The 26,598-nt window shown below is 45.2% G+C and overlaps 1 protein-coding gene across 2 annotated transcripts in view; it reads right to left on the bottom strand.

The window, feature by feature from the left end:
- Window positions 1–238: 238 nt before the first annotated feature.
- TMCO4 (transmembrane and coiled-coil domains 4) overlaps window positions 239–26,598 on the bottom strand; it is an 83,532-nt gene continuing 57,172 nt past the window's right edge. For both annotated transcript variants that reach the window (XM_077837255.1, XM_077837256.1), the window contains one exon: window positions 239–2,038. In XM_077837255.1, the coding sequence (XP_077693381.1) occupies window positions 1,577–2,038 (462 nt within the window). In that variant the 3' untranslated portion in view covers window positions 239–1,576. The remainder of the gene's footprint in view (window positions 2,039–26,598) is intronic.

Below are 26,598 nucleotides of genomic sequence, written 5' to 3' on the forward strand. Positions count from 1 at the left end.
TTTTACATATGGGGAAACTGAGGCAAGGAATTTGCACAATGTCTTGTGCAACATCTGACAACCAGCCAGTAGCAGAGTCATGATGAATGAACCCCGGTTTCCGCCCTCTAGTGCCTCTGAATGAAAAGCTGGTTAACAGATCTGAGATGTACAGACACAGGTGAATCAAGCCCAACTGTACATGTAAAACTCCAAACATACCCGGCCACATTTAAAATAAAACAAAACCCCCCAACAATGCAAAACAAATTAAACCTTTTAATTTCCTAGTGAGAATACCAAACAGGGAGTTCCCAAGATACTCTTTCAATGCCCATCAAGTCACGTGGTTCCCTAAGACTCATAAGGTACAGCAGCATTTCCCTATGAAGGTGACAGTTGTTCCCCAAAGAATAAAGGCCAGTGCCTCAGCTGGTGTGTATCAATCACTGAACTGAGGGGCGCTATGCTGATTTACAGCAGCTGAGCATCTGTCCCGGGGTCCTTTCCTCCACACATGGGAGAACCAATCGGCAGTAGCTCTGAAGGCTTTGATCCAATAACGCTCCTATGCTGTATGCCTGTTTCCATGTGGTCCTGAAAGCAGCAGGAGAAGTGTTCTCTTTGGTGTTCTGTTCCACGTGCAGGGCTCCAGTGTAGGGTGACAGCACCTTGTTAAAGCATCTCTACGCAGCATCAATGACATGGTCAGTACATTGGTATGTCAGTCTCTGTGTTAGTTTGTGCACAAAAGCGCTGAGGGGAAAGAAGGAGTGGGGAGCTCACCACTGACACCACAGTCCCACCAGCCAGCCATGAGCCACTCCTAGGGCAGCAGCAGAAGCTAGAGGGAGAAGGGAGAGAGCCCAATGTCTTGTGTCAAACTCCCACGGAGTCATGCATTTTTCATGGGTAGCAGGGGAGGAAACAGAACCAACCCGAGAGGCTGCAGGAATGGCTGTGAGATTTCAGCCCCGCCTGTCACAGCAATCAATATTCCCCTCTGGAAAGCAGATTGCTGCTCCCCGGTTAGAGCAAAGCAGCCTGGCTGACCATGTGCCTTTCCATACCAGCTCTAAGCACTAGCTGCTGGTGTTTCCCATTATGTAGCATGAAGTGATGGGAAAGCAGGAGGAAGCAGTGACCATGGCATCCCACCCCCGTCCGCTGAGAAGCTCATCGGGTTGTACAGTCATGTGAGAGAGGCTTTAATCCTAGCAGAACATCCTCCCACCATAACACACTCAAAAGGATCCCTGATTTGTTCCCCATCAAGACAGACAACTCTGGGTTATCTGATGGGTCTAGTGCCTCTCTAATCCAATAACACAGCAGCTATGGATGTTATTACCTTTGCTAACAACCGGTTTGTCACATCCATTTTCTGGAGTTTCCTATAGCCCCACAAGTCCTGGGATTCCCCTGGGATGAATGTTCTGTAGTAACTGCCCCTACAACTGGCCAATGGCACCAGGGCTGTTTTGAGGGGAGGGGCTTGGTAGATGCCTTTCTGCACTCGAGTGCTAGACAGAGCGTGTGCTGTGGCCATGATGCAGCGACCAATGGAAGAGCCAGTAATTCATCCTGAGGCAGGGACTCAGTCCAGACCTTGGTGTGCTGCCTGGTTTTTGAGGTCATTAGTGTCTGGGCAGGGAAGGAAGGTTCCTCCCAGGACGTGAGCAGCAGAATCAGGGCAGGGCAGAGGGTTGGTTGGTAAAGGTTTTTCCAGCCCGGCTGGGTTCTCGTCTCTGCTGGCATCCAAAGAGCCTGGAAATTCAGAATCCTCAGGGTGTGCAAGATCCGAGTTCCTGTCACTAGAGTGCAGTCCTTCTCTGGGTACAGGCTGCCAGGACCAGTGATCATGGCTGATGGAATCATCATCTCCCAAGGTGCTTTCCTCTTCCTGACTCTCACCGTCTGCAGTCGGCTCCCTTCTCTCACCCTGACTGGAGAAAGGGCTGGGATTCCCCTTCTCTTCCAGACGACACTCCTTGGTTTTAATGCCCACAGCCTTCAGGATAGTGTCCATTTGCTTCATGTAGTCCAGGTGGCCATTCACCTGCAAAGGACAACATAGTCCGGTGAGTATGAAAAGTCCCATTAATGCCCAACTATGCCAGAGCAGCAGAGCGCTGCACATTGGGGCCAGCAGCTGCAAGGAGATTCAGCCTCGGCCTTGAAAGACTGGGAGAACTATGTCTGAAAAATTCAGTTCCCCAAGACTATTGGTGATTAACCATTGCCCCAGCCACATGCAGATTCCCACTGGCTGCTCCACTCCTGCATCACTCCACCCTCTTCATCACCTTTGCTCCATGAGCAATATTTATAGTGCATGTTTAAAGGCTTGGACACCTCTAGATTTTAAGAAAAAGTCTTGCATGTTGTCAGGCTAAGAGGGGCGTGTTCTGTAGTGGTTAGAGTTCAAGGCTGGGAGTCAGGAGGTTTGGGTTCAGTTTCTGGCTCTGCAACTGATTTGCTGTGGGCAAGTCCCCACCTCTCTGTGCCTTAGCTTCTCCACCTGTAAAATGCAGATAATTGTTTCTACATCACAGGTGTGTAGTGAGAATTAAGAAGTATTAAGAGTTTTAAGGTTGTTGGATGGAACCTGCGATAACACGTTACTGAAACACTGTTCTGGCCTTAAGAATGTTCTGGGCGAAGCCTGTGTCTGGAGTATAAATCAGGCAGGGCTCTCTTACATTGCGATCATATGGAATTACAAGATAACTACCTTCTGAGAGGCATATTAGATTCCTCCCTAAATCAGTGCAAGCAAGAGAGAGAATAGTCAAATTTCCCTCTGTTTAATTATAATAATTATGTTTAAGTATAATCAGTTTAAAAGGAACAAGGGAACATTAAGGATCCTAACCCGCCAGTCTGATGGCAGCCAGCTGCCTTTTCAGTCCAAGGTGCAGCATCTGCTGGGTGAGGCTTTGAAGCAGTGCAGCTAAGATCCTCAATAGAAAAGACTTGTCTTTAAATATCCTTTTCTATTCTACTCAGCCAAATGTGCGGATTCATCTGCCAGCAGAAGAGAAACCGACTGGAATTACTAGTGGGTTTCTCCATTGAGATGAAAACGCCATTAGCCTGAGTCATGACTGCGTTCATGGCCCACAGTTCCGCTGGCACTAGAGATTTTAGCAGAGACTAAAGGTGTGTGATTTTGAATCCTAGGGGTCCTTGGTGTCTACAGCAATCCTCTCTCCAATAGCTGGCTCATAATGCATTGTGACAGAAGTTCCTTCCTTACCCCAGCTGGTAATCAGCAACACCCTGAAGCATGAACACTAACAGCCTTGTTATTTGAATAAATATGTCTAACACTTGATTTTCATTTTTCTAAGATATTTACCCCACTAGAATAATGTCTGATCACCTAAGTCTATACAGAGCTGCAGGGCGTGGCATAAAGCCATTGGGGAATTTCCTTAGGATGGGGAGATCCCCAGCTGCACCCTTAGTATACTTTTAAGTGCTGCTAAGGAGAGTTCGTTAGAATCAAAGATCTGGTCCACTTATTGGCAAAGTGAATAGTCTCTGGATACTAAACCAGTCCAGAATTATTTCATGTGAAGTCAAACTCAGACCTAGCCATTTGTATAAAGCAGCTTTTGAGTGGTAACATTTGGATGCACTTAGAACTTGGAGCGAATTGAAGGATTTAATCAGCACATTAATAATTCACTATGCAACTTTAATCAGCCCAGATGGCTCAACAGGCTTGTTATATTTTGAACAGATTAGTACTTTCATTAAAATAACCACTGAAGGCCTAATGGATTGACTGTTCAGATGTGCACACTGTTCTCAGAAGAAGTAGGAATCCTTTATTCATCAGCATGGGGTTTAGGAGGTAGTGAAATAAAGGACGTTAGTGGAGAGGTGGATTAAGTGGAGAGGAACAGGTACTGGATTTACTGCAAAATAAAATAGTTAAAGTCTGCTGTTTGGCTCCATCTCCACCCCGAGATGTGCTCCCTTTAAAGACAGCTGTTACATTTCCTCTAGTTGGGCAACAGTGCTCAGTGAGACAACTCTTGAAACCATTCTTACTACAGGGCTGATTCCATATGGTACAGAGCCCAGAGTCCAGGAGCACATGAATTCTTACTGTTCCCCACCTACAGAACTTCCCAAATCCACTTTGAGAATTGCCCCACAGAGACATTCATAGGGGAGATACAGGTAAACGCTATTGGCTCAGATAACGTGGTGATGAGGGGACTCACTCAAACCACTCCAGAAACACAGCCTCAAAAGCATTTCCTGAAAACCCCTACACGGTGAGGGGATTGCATGGACATTATTCCAGGAACTCATCCCTTAAAGCAATGCAGAGAGATCTTCAAAAGCCACTCTGATGGGACACCTAGCTAGACAGTAATACAGTTTCCTGTAATCACTGTAGCACGTGACTGCCTCACAAACGTCCATGAATGTATCTACCTTCACAACACTGTGTGATGTAAGGGAAGATTATTGTCTCCCTTCTAGAGGCACAAAAGAGATCCAAATCACTGTGAGAAGATCCTAAAAGAACGCCAAAGAAATGTTACCCATCCATTCATAGTAACCACCCCAAAACCTTCTATGGAGACATTGAAACCCACTCCACCTGATCTACCTGTGCTGATCTGTCCAGCTATGGTATTTCTTTGGTGCCTCTCACTGTGTTAGCCAATCACTAGTTAGTTAGAGAGAATTTGTTCTCTGAAGAGAGCTTAAGGTCCAGATTTTCAGATGTCCTCAGCACACAGCAGCTCCCATTGAGAACAAGGGAGAATTCCTCTTCCCCCACTATTGAGAACAATGGGAGAAGCTGGGCACTGAACACTTTTGAACATTTAGCTCCTTCATTCAGGTGCCTAAACAAAAAAAAACAATCTAATGTAGATCTCCCAAGTACCATCACAATCAATAGTCCCAAGCATCCAACTCCCTCCTCCCCAATCCAATGAGAAAACCCTAGGCTAACTTAAAAGGACACTCTAGACAACCTCAAAATGAATCACAAGAGAGATTTCAAAGTCCTTTGAAGATACACCTGAATCTATTCCAAGGGATGTCCTAGAAAGCTCTGTGGGAGAACACACTGAAAGCACACCCTGAACACCTATCTTAGATGACACCGCAAGTGTCTGTGCAGAGACCTAGTTTGCTCTATCTCCTTTCCCATGCCATTCAGAGACCAGGCTCGGTGAGATACTAAAGACACACAAACTGATCAAAAACCTTAAACCACTGCATTGAGATGCCCCCCAAATATTCTAAAGACCACTCTGCGATGTCATCATCAAACCACATGAGCACACAAATTGAGATGGTCTTTTGATAATTCCAAGGATAAACCTCTAAACCATATTGAGAAGAACCCCCAAAATCATTGAGGAGACACACCAAACAGGTCTCTTGGGGAACTGCCCATTTCCCTGTGAGGAGACATTATCAAAATGGGTCTATTGGCCATGCTTGCTGAAAATGTCTAGGTCCTTGCTAAAAATGAGTGACTAATGCAGGTGTCTCTAGTCCCAAGACAGGAAGAGTTTGATGGGGTTTGATTGCGAGACGAAAGAGATAATCAGAAGGAAACTGGAGGCATTTCCAGTTTTTTATCACATTTCCTGCCTTGATAACACTGATGATATCAGAGTTCAATCCCCAGTGCAGGGGAATGGATGAGAAATGATCTTGCCAAGTAAAGTCCATAAAAAGTAATTCTATCAACAACTGATGTGCTTCCAAAATGTATTGGATACAAAAGCATTTTTCTCTCTTATCTCTTCAAATCAGCAGGCTATTACAAATTATTTTGCTTTCGAAATAAGGGACTAAATTCATTCCTGGTATAACTCCACTGAAGCTAAATAATGTTTACTTCAGGTATTAATTTACCCCAGTATCTTTTTGTGATGCCAACATCAATAATACAAGAAAAGCCAACAGGCTAAAATGAATTATGTCTTGTGCACACTCATTTCTGGGCAAGACAGAATTTCACTGCTAACACTTTATTTTAGTAGTGTCCAATTCCCTGCCACCATCACCAGGAGATGAAATAGCCCTGTTAAACCTGTGCAGGTACACTTTTGGAGGGCTGCTGAAATTAACCTGTTCTATTTTGACGGTGGAGTGCTGACTTTGCATTTCTCGTCTAGAGCGACAGAGATGGGACCATAACGTTAGTTCTTGGACTAACATTCAACTCATGAGGTCTTGGCTCATTCAGACTCCCACTGACTTCAGTAAAGCTTGAGGAGAAGCAGCGAATGATCACGGACAGCCAGATCGTGCCATTAATGAACCTCCTACAGCTTCCTATGCCACTGTGAGGAGACCAACACACTGTGGCCAACAAGCTCTGCCTGCACCCTGCTTCGTTAGCAGGGGAGGGTGCAGAGACTGTATCTGTCCTCAGCCATGCCTGATGCAGAGACACAATCTGGCCCTGGGTAAAGTCTTGTGGATTAGGCGCTACATGAGAAACATGGATTGAAAGAAAAAGTGTGCAAGGATAAACCCGATATAGTACGAGAGTCCATGACACAGGGAACAAGGGCCTGTTCAACAGCCCAGTGAAGTCAATGAATGGACTTACATTGACTTCAATGGGATGTGGATTGGGGCCTTAAGGAAAAGAGGTAGTCCCAAGGGACACATGCCCCCATGAAGTCTTATATGTCTGGTCCTTCACTTGCTCCGGGTCTTCGGCAGCACTTTGGTGTCGGGTCCTTCACTCGCTCTGGTCTTCGGCGGCATTTTGGTGGCGGGGGGGTCATTCCATGCCTCCGAAGACCGGAGCGAGTGAAGGACCTGACGCCGAAGACCTGGAGTGCCGCTGGGTGAGTACAAGAGGGTGGCGCCTTTTTTAAATCTCCGCTCCCCGTGTTTTCTCCACCTGGCTACGCCACAGTATGGAACTGGAGATGATTGACCAGGAGTCTGCAAAGCCAGATAAATACAAGTGATGTACAGAGCTTAATGGTAGGCAGGACTCTTCCCAAAAAGTGCACTACATACAGTAGAGCTGAGCAAAGAATCACCAGCAAAAACTGTTAGCAAAATGGAAGAAACCAGGGTTTCAGGGAAATTCCTCTGCCATCAGGACTAGAAAGTGCAGCTGTTCTACGTCCTTGACAGCCTGCTTTTGAAATGCAATCCCTCATTCTGAAATCTCGGCGGCTGGACCTCAGCCGTTGCACAAGGAGAGCCTTAAAAACAGGGAAGGAGGGGGAATCTAAAGGGAGCTTTTCAAAAAGTGTTATAAGGCTTTAATGGAAGACTAGAGAGTGTAAAATGAAAACACCTATTTGATTATTCTCCGTGGCCAGCTGCAGTAAGAACTGTAAAAAGAAATGCAATTAAAGAAGTGCTTTTCTAGCCAAAGTTATTACTTTATAGCGTGTGGCAGGAAAATAAAAATCATGGGCCAGATTCGCCGGTACGCACTGGTGGCCTTACCCCGTTACAGCGGGTTTTACAGTCGCTTGCATCACCAGAGTGGCACAGCGCTGCTGGACTGGACCACTACTTCTGCCCTAGTAGCACAGAACAAGGGTGCAGAAAGATGCAGGTGTAGCTACCGACTTCTCCTCTGAAGTACAGTACAATTTAAAGGAGTCACCATCACAAACATTTTGGAAATGTTTTAAAATTCAGACCCGTCCAAAAGTGCCAGAAATGTCCTTGTACATTCTCAGCTGTGCCTAATAAATTCAGGCTGAATTATTTCTGCTCTGTGTAACACGTGCCTGGTGTTATGGTGTCATAAAGACGCAGTTCAATTTGCAGGAGCTTTTAAAATAAAACAAAACGTTGTCCTATGCTTGAAACCAAACCACTGAAGGTCTCTGCCTGGAGACAAGTGATGGGCCTTCTGCCCTGGATGCTGTTGACTGGATTAATGACAGCAATTCCAAGTGGAGAGGAGAGGGGGATACACAACAGTGTCTGAAAAGTGATGACAATGGAATCAATTTGTAGTTATCACATGGCCTTCTGTTAGTCATAAGCTGTTGCTGGTCCTACAGCTCTGCTCAATTGACTGGGCTGTTTGAGAAGCTCTGAGAAGGAACAGATAAAGCAACAGCACATGTATAAGGGAGGATCCTTGTCCAAGGATCAGCCTCTGAGAACAGGGAAGGGATAATTACAATTTTAAGCACTTTTGGCTATATGACTGCAAAACGTGACCTTCAACTGCGTACAACCTGGAGGCAACACTTGAGAGGGTGTATGGCGCGGTGGACAGGGAGTGACCTAGGAGGCAGGCGACCTCAGCTCTAATTTTGGCTTTGCCATTGACTCACTATGGGTATGAACCAGATTTCAATACCCTTAGTCAGGCTGCATCTCATTCATTAGTAGTAGCAGCTAGAGACCCTGCCTGCGTCCCTGCTGTGCTAGTCGCTGTACACTGTAACACAAAGCAAGAGAAAGTCAGTGTCTGGAAGAGTTTGCAGTCCAAACAGACAAGACAGAAGATGAGAGAGGAACCGGAGATGGGAAGTGAATCACTCAGCAGACCAGTGTCAGAGCCAGGAACCCAACTGTTGTATTAATTCAGATGGAAGAGATGGGCCCAGAAACTCAAAAGTGTTAACATAACCCAATCGCTGTTCATCATTGAACTCTTTTAAACAAAGGTTGGGGTTTCGTACCTAGAGACCTCAACACGCTTAGTACCATGGCAATACGCCATTCAACGTCCTTTTAACCTTTCTGTAAAGATACAGAAAAAGAAGGAAAAACAGTGAAAGCCTTTAAAATGTAAAGTATCAAGTACGATTTTCATTTAACAACATTTTTTGTTCCCTTTCCCTTCAGCTGGAGAGAGTTTTTAGAAGGAATCCCCAGGCCCCCACCATCTGACCATCTTTTAGATGGTAATAACTGTTCTTTTTGGAGAAATGAGAAACGTTAGTTGTGATGGGCTGGAGATTTTGAAGTCCAACCTTGTTTCCTAAAAGACAAAACCAAACACAGAAGAAGGGAAAGAAAAGAACAAAAAAGATTGAACATGCAACTTCTGTCTCTGGTGCCGACTCTCATTTGCAACCTCACCGCTGGAGAAACACAAGCATGGCACTTGGTCTTCTTAGCCACTCCAAGACTTGGCTAATGCATACCAGCATTGGGCTATTCAGGGCATTGCTTTCCACTGCCTCCATGGTCACAGGCTTACAGTAGTGCTGGCATTTGGGGGTTAGCTATAGCTGGTGGAAGTGGTGAGGCCATCTGGGCTCCCTTTCTTTGGGCCAGTCTGATCAGAACAGCACTCACGATTAGGATGACAAAGGCCCAGCGGTGTCAAAGTGGATCCCCAGGACATGGTGGGAGTGGCTTCTTCCTGTTCTCCCACCTCCCAGTGAGCAGTTGTTGTCAGACAGCTTCTTCTGTTAATCCCCCCAAGCCTTGTCTTTTTGAGAACCCCAAAGGCAGTGAAGGGCGGCATAGCCCATCCCCTCATTATTTTGTTCACCAATTAGGTCTAATTTCTGACATACAATTCACTGATTTCTCACCCCACGCCTCTCTTGTTTACCCAGCCTGATCTTAACACAGTTCTTGAGTTACATCAGGAAGCCTTTTTGTTTGGACTAATCCAGTCTGTCTCTCTTTTGTACCTTTTCCCATTGACATTTGATATTCTAGGTTATTGTGACATTTTATAAACGTTCACTCATTTTTTACAGTCGAGCTCACAGCTAGGGTAAATTATCACAACACAACCCATGGCTCCCGAGTTCCATTCCTGTGCTGTATTTACGAGACCTTACTCACCAAGAAATCCCTCTGCTATCACTGTGATTTCTCATGAAGTAAGGTGCTATTAAATGCGAACAAGGGCACCAGAACCAACCCCTAGGGGGAACTTGTGCCCTTTGATCCCACTGGACCTCAGCTTCTCCATCTGCCCAACAGGGATAATGCTGCCAACACACCTCTGTAAGCGCCTTTTAGATCTAGGCATGAAAAGTGCTATACAAGCGGCATTATTATTTGAAAGGAAAGGGCAACGATTTCTTATCACCATATAATGCAGCAAATCTCCTCTCTGGTGCACAGCCTCCAGGTAAAAAGACCTTTCACTGTGTTGATCGTTGACACCTTTGACATTGTTAATCAAACTGAAGCTGACCTGCTCTATGCACAATGACCTGTATTATACCATGGTGGGTGAGCCCAGGACACATGCATCTGTCTATACAAGAAAACTTTCTACAAATCTATTAGAAGCAAGAGGAAGACCAAGAACAGGGTAGGCCCGTTACTCAATGAGGAGGGAAAGACAAAAGAAAATGTGGAAATGGCAGATGGGCTAAATGACTTTTTTGTTTCAGTTTTCACCAAAAAAGCTAGTAGTGATTGGACGTCTAACACAGTGAACGCCAGAAAAAAGGAGGTAGGATTTGAAGCTAAAATAGGGAAAGAACAAGTTAAAAATTATTTAGACAAGTTAGATGTCTTCACATCGGCAGGGCCTGGTGAAATACATGGTCTGAGGGCCAGACAGATATAACCTGGAAAGTGCAGCTCTGGATTTTAGAGGTTTATTCTGATCCCAATACACCTACTTTACACTGGTGCCTTCCCAGTGACTTCAGCAGAATTACTTCTGAGTCACACTGGTATAAAATCAGAATGAGACCCAAGATTTTTATCCATTTTCTCATTCTTAACGTCATGTACAGAAAGCGGGGTTTTTTGTCAGAAAGTGGGGTTTTGTAAAGAACAATTTTCCCCCTCAAAATTTCTATTTAGCCATATTAAATATTGAAAGTGTTCCTTTCATTTTCAAAGCGTTAATTTCTCTCTGAGCGTGTTACTTCCAGAGAGCGTACTAAGGCCTGGTCTATGCTGGTGGGGGGGGCGGGGGAGATCCCCTTTCTTTCTGGCCAGCTCTAAGTGTGAAATTATGCCACTGTAGCTTCTTTAACCCCCTCCCTAAAGACACACACATCTATCACAATGTGTGGACACAGAGGCTGGGTCCCTCCGTGGCTTGGTAGAAATACTGATGGGCAAATCTCAAACCCATGAGAACTTGGGTGGCCTCCTGTGAGTATTACAAGCAGAAAGAATCTGAAGAAATGGAATTCTCAGTCATTCTAGCAACCTGCATTCCTAGATTGGGCTGGACCCGGTCTTGATTCTGGGTCACCCCTTGGGAAGAACCAGCACCCAACCAATTTGGGAGAGAAACTGATTCAGCACTCTTAGGCCATGATGCAATACCTACTGAATTCAATGGAAATCTTTCCAGTGACTTCAGTGGCCTGTGGATCTAGCCCTGAGATCATAGAATCATAGAATATCAAGTCTGGAAGGGACGTCAGGAGGTCATCTAGTCTGACCCCCTGCTCAAAGCAGGACCAAGTCCCAATTTTTGCCCCAGATCCCTAAATGGCCCCCTCAAGGATTGAACTCACAACTCTGGGTTTAGCAGGCCAATCTCAAACCACTGAGCTAACCCTCCCCCCATGGTGAGAGAGAGAAAGGTAGATTGATTAGTGCTTCTCACAGAAATGGCAGTAAGGAGGGATATGAAGTGACTTTTCAACTGTAAAGAAGCAGCAGAGGGACCCAATGGAAAAGTTACCAGGACTTGTGGCTTTAGACCAGAGGAACAGGCCACTAAATGGAAAGGGGGAGTGGGTCTGTCAGGACTGAAGTGTATGTTAGGGCATGAAGTGACTTTCTGGAAAAGTTGCAAGTGAATCTCTTCAGTTCAGCAGCTGGAGTGAATCTTCGATGAGCATTTAAAAAAATGTAGATCTGGTATCTACATTTTTCCAGAGCCCTCTCACTTAAAAATGACTAGTTTTAACAGTTCAAACGTTCAGGAGAAGAGAATTTATTCAAAAGCTCATGTACAGGAAAGTTATAGGGTTAAAGTTGAAGTTATTAACATTATCCCTTGCCATTGTTTCTCTCCCTGACACAAAAGCTGATGGAGTGAAAAACAGGGGGTCAAATTAATCTGTAGTGTGACTCATCTGAAGTCAAAGGAGCTACATCAAAGATAACTTGTGCCCAGCGGGTCTATCTTCTTTTCTGAATTGTGCTCTCCCAGGGATATATTTCTTATGCATTAAATAAACCACTCAATCCCTGTTTTTTTTCTCCATTTCAAAGCAGGTTGAAATGAAGGTAAAAGTGGCCCTTTAATTACCTTGACATTTCTGGAGTAGGTGGAGATGGAGGGGCACATAATCATTATGTGCAATCATCTTTCTGACCCAAGCCTTACTGAGAAAGTCATTCTTACGTAAGAGACGCTAACTGATGGATATTGTACCCAGATGCAGCTCAGGTCAATTTCACATGGATGGAATCTGAAGCACTTCTCCATAGAAACAGATAGAAAGGGCAACGGGCAACCCCGCCCCCATGCCTCAGAGGTTTGTACTTCTCATTTTAGTGTCCTCTCTGGCTGCTAATTAGGGGTTGATTTTGCAGACGGGCTGAGGCCAGCCCATGCTTTTTAGCAAGTGTTGTTTGCACCTGCAATTTGATGCCTGCGAAATTAATGGTGGGTGCGACTATACAGATTTGCACCTGCAGTTCATTCTGTGGCCCACATTGCCCCCGCAGAAGACAGACTGGACATTTAAAAATACGGCTGCTGTTGCCAAAAACAATATTCATACACAGTGAAATTATTTGTCCCAGCTTTCTGCAAATTCTTTCATGCAAGCTGTGGGCCTCAGTTTCTTTCACTTGCACCAGTTGTATATGGTTGTAACTCAGTTGACTTAATGGATTTCAGTTAGTGTAAGTGAGAGGCTGATCCAACCCAGAGATTGCTAGCTTTAATTCTAGCCACCCACCTGACATGGAACAGTGGAAACCACACGGAGATCTCACTTTAAACTGTTTGAGTGGGAATGCCCAAGGAAGGAGTTGGGTAACACTTGTGGCTGAATGTTTGTGCTCAAGAAAGAGCAAAAGAGTGATATACACGCTGCCCTTCATTCTGGGATCTTCCCAGACCCTAACTTGAGAGAACAGTCTTGGCTATGAAATGAGAGCTAGGGAAGAATTTTTCTGTCATATAGAGTTTTCTCACAGCAGGTGTCGTGCCAAAGGGCTAGTACAAGAAACACGGACTATCTAAACGTATGCATCCATACAGCAGGCTAAATTTAACCCCAGTGTAAATGGGTGTAATTCCCCTGAAATCAAGAGCATCATACCTGCTTACATCACATCTAAGCTTGGCTCAGCAATAGGTTCTCTGAATGCAATTTTCAGACCTAAAAATTAACAGCATAGAACTCCTTAGTTTGCTTTGATTAAATTTTTTCCAACACCAGATCAAATTCACTCTCATTCAAGGAGGAGTCAAATCTTAAAGGCAAGTTGAGTGTTAATCAAACGCTACAATGATTCGCTCAGATGACTTGCCACCCTGGCTGTTCGGAAACGCCACATCACTTTGACAGCATAGGACTGCCAAATGCCAGACATGGATCTGAATGTGTCAGTTATCAGCCACTCCAACCAGAGCATCTGAGACATCTCAAAAGGGACCTTCTTACTAGACTTGGTTGGAATCTGGAACTTCCATTCTTTGGGAAATTCTGACATTTCGGCGGGGGTGGGGGGGGGGAGGCGGAGAAAACAACATATGACTTCTGAATTGAAAGACAAAGCCAGACATTTCTCATAAATGAATATTCAAAAAAATGTAACTGACAGCGTTGTCTAGATACATGTCATTTCAAATATCAAATAGAACATATTGTATATATAGTATTAAATATAAATATATCAACACTCATATTTTAATAGACTGTAAAAGTTGAAACTAAATGAATCAAAATGATGATGTTGAAATGAAATGTTTCAACTTTTTTCCATCAAAAGTGTCAAAATCAACATTCTGATTTCAACAAAACTGCATTTTTTTGATGGCAAATTGTTCTGTTGAAAAATTTTGCGCTCTACTTCTCATCTTACATATACTGAATCTAAAGTGGCAGTACAATGGAGAGGAGAAGAGATGAAAAAAGACTGGAGACAGAATATGACAAAGAAAAAAATTAGAGGGATTAAGGGTGGGAAGAAAGATGACAGAGAAGAGAAGATGCATTGATAAACTACGGAGGTGACTGGGGTAGAGGTCCTACACAGGAATGGCAGAATTGGATTTTTTTATACAATTTCAACAGATAACATCAATGTTTTAATTTCTTAAAATTTTCACTGATTTACATTTTCACAGCTGTGGAAAATTATGGAGGGCTGCCAGCCAATGGGCTGCTGTTGTAGCTGTCCGTGTCAGTTCCAGTATATTAGAGAGACAAGGTGAGTGAGGTGGTAATTTTATTCGACCAACTTCTGTTGATGAGGGAGAGAAGCTTTCAAGAGAGACAGAGCTCTTCTTCAGGTCTAAGCAGAGCTTTGTTTAGCTCGAAAGCTTGTCTCTCCCATCAACAGAAGTTGGTCCATTAAAAGACATTCTCTCAGTCAATGGGGGCGGGGGGAGGAGGGGGTCAGACAATAATTACTGAATAGCAGCGGATGTTGATATTCAAAAAGTTAAAGCTTTATCACCCTTAAAATACATCCTTAAATCAAATTCTAAGAAGTTCTCAGTCAGCATTTTTCTTACTTTGCCTACCTGCACATTCTGATGACTATTGATAAAATACTTTTTTGGTTTGTGCGTGTAGTGAAATCGACTTTTATCCACCTTTACCGTCAAAAATCTAAACCTTTCAAGCCTACTGAGACATTCTGAAAGCTATAGGGAGGGACAAAGAAAAAAGGAGGGAACGCCACGCATAAAAATTAATCAGAGGGCTCCAGAGAGTCTTCTGAGGGGGAAGATGTTTTCCCTGATGCCCTTCTTGCAGTGCGTGCACTCTATGTACCAGGCAATCAGGCTGAAGTCAAGAGCTGCTTGTACAAATTTTTCAAGTATATGCAGAGCTGTTGTTGGCTTTTTTTGCTGAGACTCTTAGCTGGTACCAGGAGCTGAATCAGGCTTTTTTTTTTTTAGCCTTTAAGCTGGTATCATAGCACTCCAAGTTTTTCCAGCTATACCCAGGTCACATTAGGTGCCATTTATTTCTAAGATTGCTATAATCAAATACTTGACTCTGAATGCCAACCCAAATCTGTGTTCTTTAAATTAGATGGCGCAAAGAGTGTTTAAAAGACTCAGCAAAGGAGAATACATGATACTGGAGCATGCCCCACGGGGGTGCTGATGGAGAAAGAACCCCAAGTGTGAGCTTGGAGGGTCGGATTGGAGTATCTGGCCAGAGTTCTCTGGGAAATAATTTGGGAGAGCAGAACTTACTGGCATCAAAGATGACAGTGACCCACAAGTGACCCAAAACATCAGGTCTTTGCTAAACCCTTTTATTGGGTTGACTTGGGTCTGTGACAAAGCTTCTAACTGGATTCCCTCTTTTCAAAAGAGACAGACTGAAAAAGAGTTAAACCCAGATTTTCAAACTGCGCAGCACCCACCAATTCCCACTGAGACAGAGATAGAGACTTCGAGGTCAACTTTGCAAAAGAGCTCAGCACACAATCTTTTGCAAATCTGGCTCTTATTTAGGTGGCTGGATGGGAACTGAACTCTTCTGAAAACCTAGCCCTGACTGTGTGTGCTGAGCTCTTGAACATTTGTCCCAGAGTTCTTTTGAAAGCCTGTCCCATGTGATTGTAAGGCAGGATTTCTCTGCAGCACACTTTCTGGGAGCCTTCTGTAACCCTTGAGCATCACGGTGTACTCCCGACGGCATCCTGCGCCATTGAATTAAAAATTCTGCACAAAAAATTAAAAATTCTGCACACAATATTTTTAAATTCTGCAAAAATCTGCAAATTTTATTTGTCAAAGAAATGTGGAGGCTCCAGCATGGTAGAGGGGAGCACAGGCCACCGGCTGCACAGAGGTGGGAGATCACTGCACAGCTCCCACCCGGGACATGGACTCAGCAGTGAGGCTGCACCTAACCCTGACACCGCGCAAAGACTGGGCCTGCCCCAGAAAAATCCCAGGGCCCTGCCCCTCTTTGCCAGGTGCACCAGGTGTGTGCAGGCAGGCTCAGCAAGGCAGGATCCAAGTGTGGCTTAGTGTGGGAAGATCCAGATGTGTGTTGAGAGGGTTCTGTGTGGGGCAATCTGGGTGTGGGTGGCTCAGTGCGGGATCTGGGTGTCAGGGGGTGGATGCACAGGGGCTTGCTGGAGGGTTCTGGGTGCAATGGTAACGGGACTCTGAAGGGGGGTCCAGGTGAAGGTGTTTGGGGCTCAGTGGGGTGTGTGTGTGCGTGTGTCTGGGGGGGATAGTGCTCGGAAGGGGGTCTGGGTGTGAGAGGCTCAGTGTGGAGGTCCAGATGCTGGAGAAATAGGGCTCAGTGGGCTGGGGATCCAGGTGCTGGTGGCTCTTTGGGGTAGTCCAGGTGCAGGGGGAGTGAGACTCGTCAGTGTAAGGGTTCTGGGTGTGGGGCGGTGAGGCTTGGTGGGAGGGTCTGAATACATGGGGGTTGGGCAGATGGGGGAGCAGCTTCCTGTACAGTGATCCCTCCCCCTGCAGCTGAGGAGTGATGGGTGCAGGAAGTGTGTGTATGTGAGCTTGTGGAGCATCCTACAGCTGGGGGAGAAATCTGGGGATGGGTCTGACTCAGCCCCAGATGCCATGCAGGGAAAGAGGAAGTTCCATCCTCCCCAGTCCAACCAGGACTAGCAGCTGAGCCTGACGCAGGGAAGGAGCCACCAGCCGGGTCTTCTCCAGTTTTGCCTCCTGCCCCACAATGATTTACCTCTCCGCCGGCTGCCCTGGACACCTGAAACATACTGCTGGGGAGGGTTGCATGACTACTCTTGTGTCTTCCCTTTGCTTCCCCCATCAGAAAGTCATTTTTCTGCAGGGAAGCAAAGACATAATGTGGGGGACATAAATTCTGCGCATGCGCAGTACCACAGAATTCCCCGAGGAGCAACTCCAACACATTTAACAACAGATCAGTGGCAACAATCCTACTCAGCAACTCTGTCACCTGAAAGGAGATACCTCAGAGAAAGCCTCCTTCTTGGTCACCATGGAGGGGACTGATCACCCCTCTCATCCCATTCTTGATCAAGGAACACATATGCTCCTTCTTTCATTCTGTTGCTTATTCAGGAGTGTACAGGATTTGGCATCTGAATATCATTGGCTTAGGGCTCTCCGAGTCAGACCTTCTGCTGGTATAAGTCAGAATTGTCCTACTGACTTCCACTGAAGCCATGCCAATTTACAACAGCTGAGGATCTGGCCCCATGGTGGAGAGAATACGTGAGCTTTCTCAGATTGTGATGTCAACCCATCCTTCCCCCACAATCTCCTAGAAATGTCTGTCTCTAGCACAGGCACCAGTTAATGCTCTGTTGACTCTGAGATCCTGCTAACTTTCCATAATCAAATCATGACTCAAACTCAAAGATGCCAGGAAAGAGGAGGAAATTGGTAACTTCAGATGGGTCTATTTGAAGCAGCCTCCTTCAATCTCTTCATCTGCAGCTGGACCACAATAACCAGCTTCACAACCACTGCCACTCCACCAGCATCCGAAATTCCGATCGAGAGTCATCAATTCTACTGTCACATCTGAACACCTTTTCATGGGCTCTAGATTGCATTTCCCTTGACTCCCCATGTGTCAAGGAAAATTATAAGACAGAAATGATTGCAGATGGTGATAAGAGGAAAGCAGATGGTGGTTGCCAGTCTGCCAGTGGCTCTTAGAAAAAGTTACTGGAGTTCCAGAAGATATACCTTCCCCTGGCAGGGTCACATATAAAAACCCCCTTCAGAACCATCACACATTCAGAATCCAAACTGCCCCATTTCCACTCCCCTCTTTACAGTAAGGAGCACTTCCAGGAGGAAGCAGTGTTATTTCAGCAGAACGTTCATGACACCAGATTTATAGTGTACTTGCTGTTTCTATGACCCTCTCCATTTACAGGGGTTTCTAACTCAGCTGCTTTAAACTTGCACCACGCTAAAATTTGGAAAGCAGATGGTCAGCCTGGATTCCACATAGTTTTTCTATAAATAGCTCAAACAGTCAAGATCTTGAACAGTCAAAGAATGAATAGCTAGCGGTTTAAAAAAAAATCACCATGCATTAAAAACAGCTTCATTTCACTTCTGAAATGTTGGTATTTCGTCCTTTGTGTGAATTGCTGCTTTTTGCTAAGGCTGGTAACTGTGCTGCTGTAATTATTAGATAATGAGCTTGCCTTTCTCTAGTGCCTGTCATCCAAATGAATCCCTTCATGTGTTACAAATTTCGTACTGTGCGTACACGTTGCCCTCCACTGATATGCAGCCACCTCTGGGGTGACAGGCAGCATAGCTAAATCTGCACACACCACTTGTGATTACAGCTACATGGAATCATAGAGTTTAAGGCTGGAAGGGATCACTAGATCATCGACTCTGACCTCCTGGATATCACAGGCCACCAGCACTGCCCAGCACCCGCACACTAAACCCAACAATCAAAATTAGACCAAAGTATTAGAGCCCACCGGTGACTAGACTGTTATGTGCCACAGGAGAGAGAACAGAAAGGATTAACATGCACTAGTGCGGGAGTCCTCACAATGGCAGGGACAGAATTAAGATGAACCCAGATAATCCTGGCAAGTAACCTGTACCCACATGCTGTGGACGAAGATGAAACCTGCCTGAGTGTCACTGCCAATCTGACCTGGGGGAAAATTCCTTCCCTACCCCACATGCGGCGATCAGTTAGACCCTGACCATGAGAGCAGGATCAGCCAGCCACGGACCTGAATGAGAGAATTGCTTGGTGCCACCTCAGAGCCCTTGGCCACCCCACCCGATGTCCCGTTGCTAGCCATGGCCACCCCTGACTCTTCAGAGGAAGGCCATAAAAGAAAGAAATCAGAATACATGGTGGGTGGTGGTAGTGGGGTAGTGAATCCCTTCCTGATCCCAGCTGGTGGCTGGCTGAAACGCTGAAGCCTGAGTTTTCAGGAACATAAGACAGAAACCGGAACTGAGCCCCAAGGCGGCTGAACCCTGCCCTCTACCATCATAAACAACCCTGTCATACAATCCCACTCATAAATTTGTCCAGCTCCCTCTTGAAACTAATTAAGTTGTTTGTCCCCACAACTCCCACAAGGAAGCTGTTCCAAAATCTCACCCCGCCCATGGTTAGAAACAGTCTTCTAATTTCCAGCCTGAATTTATCCATGGCCAGTTTATATCCATTTGTTCATGTGTCTACAGATCAGTCCTTCTACCTCCTTGTTTTCTTCATCCATAGAGCCCTGTGCAGATACAAAATTTGTATCTGCATTCACACCGCAAAAAAGGTCTGCGGATATCCGTAGCCATGGATTTGGCTATCTGTGGATATAAAGTGGATGGATACCTGCGGATTTCCAGGACTCTATTCATCCCCCTGTTTTAGATGGTAAGCTCTTAGGGGTAGAGACGGTCACTTACTAGAGGTCTGTACAATGGCTAGCATGATAAGGCTCAATACAGTGGAGTCCTCTAAGCCCTACCACAATATAAACTATAAATACAACAACTCTACACAATGGTTTAGGAGAAGAACTGAGGAATTCCATACAGAGTTGAAATTCCTGGGGGAATTGTAAGCGGACAGAATATAATTATCCAAGATGGAATTTGACCAGGAGACCGTAAGCATCAGCCCCTCAGTTTTACATCTCACTTGAAAGATGGCACCTTCCGGCAACCCAGCACCCATAGGATTACTCTGGGGACAGCAACAGTGACTCAGAGAGGGGAGTACCGCTGCTGTTAGTCATCAATGCCATTACTGACTGCACAGGGATTTCCCTCAGCTTTTATCCTGACTGGGCTTGATTCTGCTTGGCTTGTAAACGCTGATGAGATTACCATTTGAGGTAACAGGAATTCAGAGGCTAACAGGAAGTGCTAACTTTTCCACGATTTTTCCTTTATCTACATTATGAGCGTCAATAACACGTTACGGTACAACTGTAAAATCTCAAACATGGCTGGAAACTATGTGATGGGTGAAATACCTTGCAAACACGGCGTGTTTTCTACTTCATTAACACTTTTAATTGGCTTTAAAATCTGAATTTTCTTCTCAGATGTTGGCGTAAGAAAACACAGTAGAAAGGAAATGAAACCCAAACAGAAATACTTTGTTGCAATACAGTTAATGTAAACACAAGACAAAAATATCCAGGCAACATACAACGTGCTCTGTCCTTAAAAGCACCTTGCTGTGACTCTGATGGGGCCTGATGCTGCTGTCCTTATTCAGGGAAGACTCCCATTGATTTCGCTGGGAGTTTTGCCCAAATGGACTCATAGACTTTCTGGTCAGAAGGGACCATCATGATCACAGACTTCATGATCTGGACAATTGTTTGTAACATTAATAACTGTGTGACAATCTTAGTGATTCCTATATACTGCGAGCCCAGTCAGGGACGGAGTCTGAGCCTTTGGGATCTACTAGGAGGGTTTGTCTCAAATGCAATGTTCTCTAACATTTAAAACATCTCCAATGGGTAACAAAGACGATGCAAACTGTTGTGCTGTAGGGAAGAGAACCCGTGGTCCTGTAGCATATCAATACTGTTCCTGGTTACTTAACCGAGAACCTCAGATGGGAAACTGCATACTTTGGATTGTGTTGGTTATTTAAAATATGACACTGCCCCGCCCCTGCTTTCTCTCTTTCAAAATAATTTCCGCAGCGTTTTGTGGCTGGTGCTAAGCTGACCGCCCTGGGACAGACCGTGGGAAACAGCAGCGTAAGCTTCCCTTAAATTCCAAGCCACGCCCTGCCCCTAACCAATGTGCCTGGTTCATGACCTGCATGGATCACCTCTAAGGGGAAAAAGGGTAATTAAGTCCACATTCTCATTAAACCTTTGGCATATCCACTGAGGATGCCAGCAAATTTGATGGAGTTTTTTGCTACACAAAATCTTATCCTTGAGGAGCAGGACAAACCAATTCACTCACATAGTTCACTGAACAGCTGTAGTTAAGGCTAGTCTGTTGTCAGTGCACAATTTGGGCTCTGTATGTCTATTAGTTATTCTAATTTCTTAACAAATCTATGGAAGGGAACAAGGATGCTTAAGCTGTTGGATTCTCCTTTGACATGTGGCTGTGGATCTCTCTCTAGTCTAACAAGTTCTGATGAAAAACTGCTCCCCTTTCCAGATGGCGTTGGACAGACTCAGAAGATGCTTGGAAGTCTACAAATGAACCAACAATTATCTAATAAGGCCCCTGTAACTCGGATAACGCAGGCTTAGTGCATTACAGTATTGGCAGCAAGATACTGATAATTAACATGCCACAGCACTTTCTACAAGAGCAAGGGCGTTAATACCAGTGTCCTACCAAATACCGAGTCCAGTATTTACTTTACACCTCCCTAAATTGTCCTGGCATTTTCAAATGGATGCAGTAGTATCTTTCACTTTCTGTCCTACACTGCTGTGAAATGCTTGTTAAACAGCTTCTACCTCTCATCCAGAGGTGGCTGCAGGCTAGTGGCAGGTGAAGTGCTTGAGGATCCTGTAGGTTCAGGGCTCCTAGTTATTAGCTTGACTGCTGTTGTACTAAAAAGCCTCTAAGGAAATGTGGCTGTACAGTATTTCTCTATTCTGCAGATTGTCAAAGGGATGAAAGAATAAGTGGTGTGACGACTGATGGTAAAGAAGCGCTGTCATTTCCAAGAGCTTAATCAGGTGGAAAATTAGCTAGAGTGAGTTGTTCAACAGATAAAAAAGCTCAGACAGGCGAACTCCCGGCAGGCTTGAATCGAAGCTGTGATGCTAACAACCTTTGTTTACAAGTTAGTTGAGAGGCTGGCTCATTTTGCTCCTTCAGGCCTGGTTATCTGTTGGCTTCAGCAGCTGGCCTCTGCCCTGGTAACTCTGGGGCCTGCCCTGAAGCAGTCAGTTCCAAGTGGTGGGATGGAACAGGGAAGAGTGACGAGAGAGGGTGGTTTTCTATATAAAATAGTCCGAAGAGGGCACATCTGCAGTTGGTATGTGAGAGCCTGTGTCTCTGCTTGTCTGTCCATAGAAGCTCCAGATTTTGACCATCTAGCAAGCACAGCTCACAATGAGGAATTTCAGGGTGGAAAATTGGTAACTGTGTGGGAGGAAAGGGCCACCTGGGGGAGGAGAAGGCAAAAGAGGCAGTTTGCCCTGAGCCCCGGTTTGAGAGGACCCCGAAAAAGAGTGGCATTGTGACCTGACATGCAGGGTGTCAGCACCACTCAGGTTGAGCTCAGATGACCCTCTATGGGCCAAACCTGAGCTACGCTGAAACCCTGCATGCCAGGTTGCAACGCCAAGAGCAGGGAGCCAGGCAGAGCCCCACGGGACAGGAGTTACTGCCGGGTGACTGAGGGTGGGCTTGCTCTCCAACTCCTCTACCAGGGGCCTCCCCCTTCCTTTTTGGAAGGGGGACTGCTCAGTTTCAGATTGTGCTCCAGATGCCCAAAAAACTCCGTGCAGCCCTGAGAGTGAGTGACTGGGGGGGGAGGGGAGATAGGGCTGTTTAGACCTATTCCTGTGAAATGTAACCACAAGTCTATTCTCTTTTGAGAACCTGTGAGAGCTGGCACTTCCCTGAAACAGAACTGAAGCTGGACTCAAAGTTGACATTACAGGGACTTAATGAAATTTTCCTGGTGATGTTTTTTGCCCTGGTCCCTCCCCCTCCCACAACAACACCAAAGAAGTGGTGGTTTTAGCTTCTTTTCCTTACTGCAGTGTGATAGAATCTCTACAAGTTCCTATCCAGGGAAATGTTTAGCTTCTGATTGAATCAAGTTCCCTTTCTTGCTTTTCTTCTTTGGATTGTATTCATTCCTGTCACACCTGCCTAAGGCAGCATGGCTCATCTGAAACAAGTCATTCCACCTGGGAGCAACGAGACCCAGGCAACCCACTTCCATGCTCAGTCCCCAGGGTCCTTAATAAACCTGAATTTCAGCATTAGAATTCATTCTTTGCTGCAAGTTTTGGGCCCACGACAAGAACACCGTTTAATGCATCTTTGAGGAAAAGCCTGAATCACACAAGTGCCAAATCAATAGATTGTTAGAACACTGCCTTTTTTGTCTGTTTGCTGCATCCAAAGAGCCCACACAGGTGGTGAACCAGGCTGCCCTGGAACCACTCGAGACCCAGTAACAAGGCATCACTTCTAAGAAAGGTTTTGGAGGGCAAGAGCAGGAATTCCATTTTAATCATCACGGTCACAGATCTGGCATTTCACTGCTCAGTTTCAGCAGCAGAGAAAAGAGCAAGTTAAAAAAGGTTTGTAACTATCTCAAGGGGAAAAGCCACAGCTATGGTGATGTCTGGTGCAGCATATTCCAAACAGAGCTCTTTTATTCAGCCTTTTCTTACTTCTCCAATTTTAGAGGAACATCGGAGTGTAAAACAGGTCACAAAATCTCATCACTACATCTTATTGCAAAGAAGGGTACATCAGTGCTTTTAAAATGGTCTTAAATGACAGAGTAATAATAATTAGCTGGTCTGACATGCTTTCAGTCTTCAAAGCACATTAATCATTGATGAATCTTTATGACCTTCCTTTGATGGCAGTATTATTATATCCATTTTACAGATGGGGAAACTGAGGCACACAAAGGGGAAGTGACTTGCTCAAGGCTGCAGTGGGAATTAGTCCCAGTACTGTGATTAGAACTCGGGAGTAGCTGGCTCCCAGTGTGGTGCTCAGACAACACCTCTTTCTATTTTGTTATTACAATGGTAATTAAGGCTACGATTCCGTCATGGAGAACATAGATTTCATGATTTTAAGAGATATCTGTGAGCTCCCCTTTCAGCCCCGGGCAGTGGGCTCGAGTTTTGGCTTCAGCCCCGGGTGGTGGGGCTCGGGCTTTGGCGTCAGCTCTGGGCGGCAGGGCTCGGAGACAGAGTGCCATCTCTATTCCCCGACTCACCTCAGTGGGTCACCCAGCCTGTGGGTCAGCGTCAACGCCTCTGCGATACACAATATATTGCCAAGACCATACCCTGATTTTGTACATTTTTACCATGACTGTTCTGTGAATTTTGCCTAATTTTACTGTGACAAAATTATATCCATAATGATATTTAACAAACAGCAGTGGAGTCCACTGGGTAGCACACTGGACTGGGACTCAGGAGACTTGGGTTTTATTACTGGTTCTGCCACTGACCTGCTATATAACCATAGGCAAGTCACATCACCGCTCCTTGCCTCAGTTTCTCCTCACACCCTTAGTTTTGTCTTGTCTATCAACCCTTTAAAACTCTTCAGGGTAGAGACCGTCTCTTTTCCTGTGTATGTACAGTGGTTAGCACAATGGGGTCCTGATCTCAATTGGGCATTTTATGTGCTACCTTAAGAGAAATTAATAATAATCATCAATATCATCTAGGAAGGTGACATCTGAATGATAAAGAGTAGGACTAGGAGAATTCAGCTGCCATTTGAATGCATGGGAAAGCAGGGAATTTCAAGGTCAATGCAAGTCCTAATTGTGGCTAAAGGTCTTTAAACTTTATATAACAGATATTTTACAACCGGCCCAAAGTGGAAATTGGGGTTTGCTTATATGGGTATGTAAAGCAGAAATTAAACTCTGTAGCCCTGGATAATCTGTGATTCTTTTATTGGGGTAGTATATGGAGAGAGATATGCATAGCCCTTCTCCCACTTTTGACAATATGGCAGTACTAACTTCCTGCATCTTTCATGAAGTTCATCACTAGACCTACAGACACAGACCTTCAGATCTACTTTCATGTCTGTAAATTCATCTCAGATTTTGGTTACATTAAAATTGCCTAAAGAAACCTAAGCGAATGCCTGTAACTTCCAAGCCCACACGAAAAGCATTTTGCCTACATTCAGACTCTTAACAACATTTCTTCGATATTCAGATGCTAATGTAAAATGTAATCTCCAACATCCCACTTGAACAAACAGCAATCAGCCTAATATGTTACAACTCAATTACTTCCTCAGTTTCAGTTACTGTCAAATAAATCCGCTGAACCAATCAGTTTCATTGTAAGCGCTCGGGAAGCTTTATAACTTCATTTGCTGAGTGGGAGGACATTTTGTTAGTTTCCTCACTGACAGATTTAGAGAAATGAGGCCTTAAAAGTTTGGAGGAGAATGAAAGGAGAGGGCCCTGGCATGACAAATGGAAACTGTAAAGCAGACCATACTAATCAAAACAGACACAGGCTAAATACCTTGGGCCCTGATTCTCATTTACATGAAGGCCCTTTATATATCCCTTATATCCCACACACTTTGAGACTCCTTTACATTGTCACAGCTGCAAGAATCAGGCCCCTTGGACTCCAGCATCCCACTCCCCCACCAGACTGAAAGGAAAACTCTAACCATTGTGCACAGTTCTGAAGTTTGAAAGGACCCACAGGCCCTCACCATGGATAAACTGTGAGATGGCTTGAACGTGAAGGGTGCTAGAACGAATTTTGCAAGAAGCACCTTCCTGAAGTCCATACTTTGCTGCTTGATAACCTCCCCTCCTTCCCTGTCCCATGGCCTTGTGTCACCATAACTAGAAATCTGTTCTGAACCCATCCAATGCTGGAACCTGCAGAAGTTGCTGCTGGCACGACACAGGGGACTCCTGCCCTCACCAGATGGAGAGCTTGCCACTGCAAAGCACTCCCAGCCTCCTCCAGAATTCTGTCATTTATATTTTCGCATAGGATCCTGTAGAGAAACTGAGATGCTTTGCAAGAGGGCAGGACAGAAATGTGAAATGACCAACGGCCTGAAGGGCTCGGTTCAGAGCCTGCTCGACGTGCTAGAAAGCAGGCAACAAGGGAGCCCATCGTTATTCTACTCTAAAGCAGCGAGAGCTTAATATAAAAGCACAACCAGCTTCTTTGATGCTTAATATATGATCATGATGAGGATCAACTGTACTTTCTTATGCTCTCAGGACCCATCACAGTGGGCTCTGCAATCACCTCAGTGGGCCAAGTCCCTGCAAACACAGGCAAACACTCTGATTTGCTGTGCTGCATTAACGTAGGTGTTTTATTATTTCATGGTTTCTCTCAAACTGGTCTATTTATTTTCAATTACCTAGAGCTAAAATTGACTACCAGGGCAACTGTGGGGAGATAATGCTACAGCAAGTTGCAATAAGCAACCTGTTCCACTGAAACAGGCACCCACGTCGTTTTAAGAAACATCTAACACCTTGGTTTTAAGCTGCGTTGTCTGCATAAAAGGAATTGAAATTGTGGCTCAGTGTTTTCTGCTAGGGTAGACTGAATGTCCAGCATTAGATCACTTGCATTGTACTGGGATCATAGAATATCAGGGTTAGAAGGGACCTCAGGAGGTCATCTAGTCCAACCCCCTGCTCAAAGCAGGACCAAGTCCCAATTTGTGCCCCAGATCCCTAAATGGCCCCCTCAGGGATTGAACTCACAACCCTGGGTTTAGCAGGCCAATGCTCAAACCACTGAGCTATCCCTCCCCCCATGATGTGACCTGCTGCTATTTCCATACCCATGGACCTTTATGAGAATGAGATGTGG

This window comes from Eretmochelys imbricata, chromosome 18 (genome assembly GCF_965152235.1).
Source record: "Eretmochelys imbricata isolate rEreImb1 chromosome 18, rEreImb1.hap1, whole genome shotgun sequence".
Classification (NCBI taxonomy): Eukaryota; Metazoa; Chordata; order Testudines; family Cheloniidae; genus Eretmochelys; species Eretmochelys imbricata.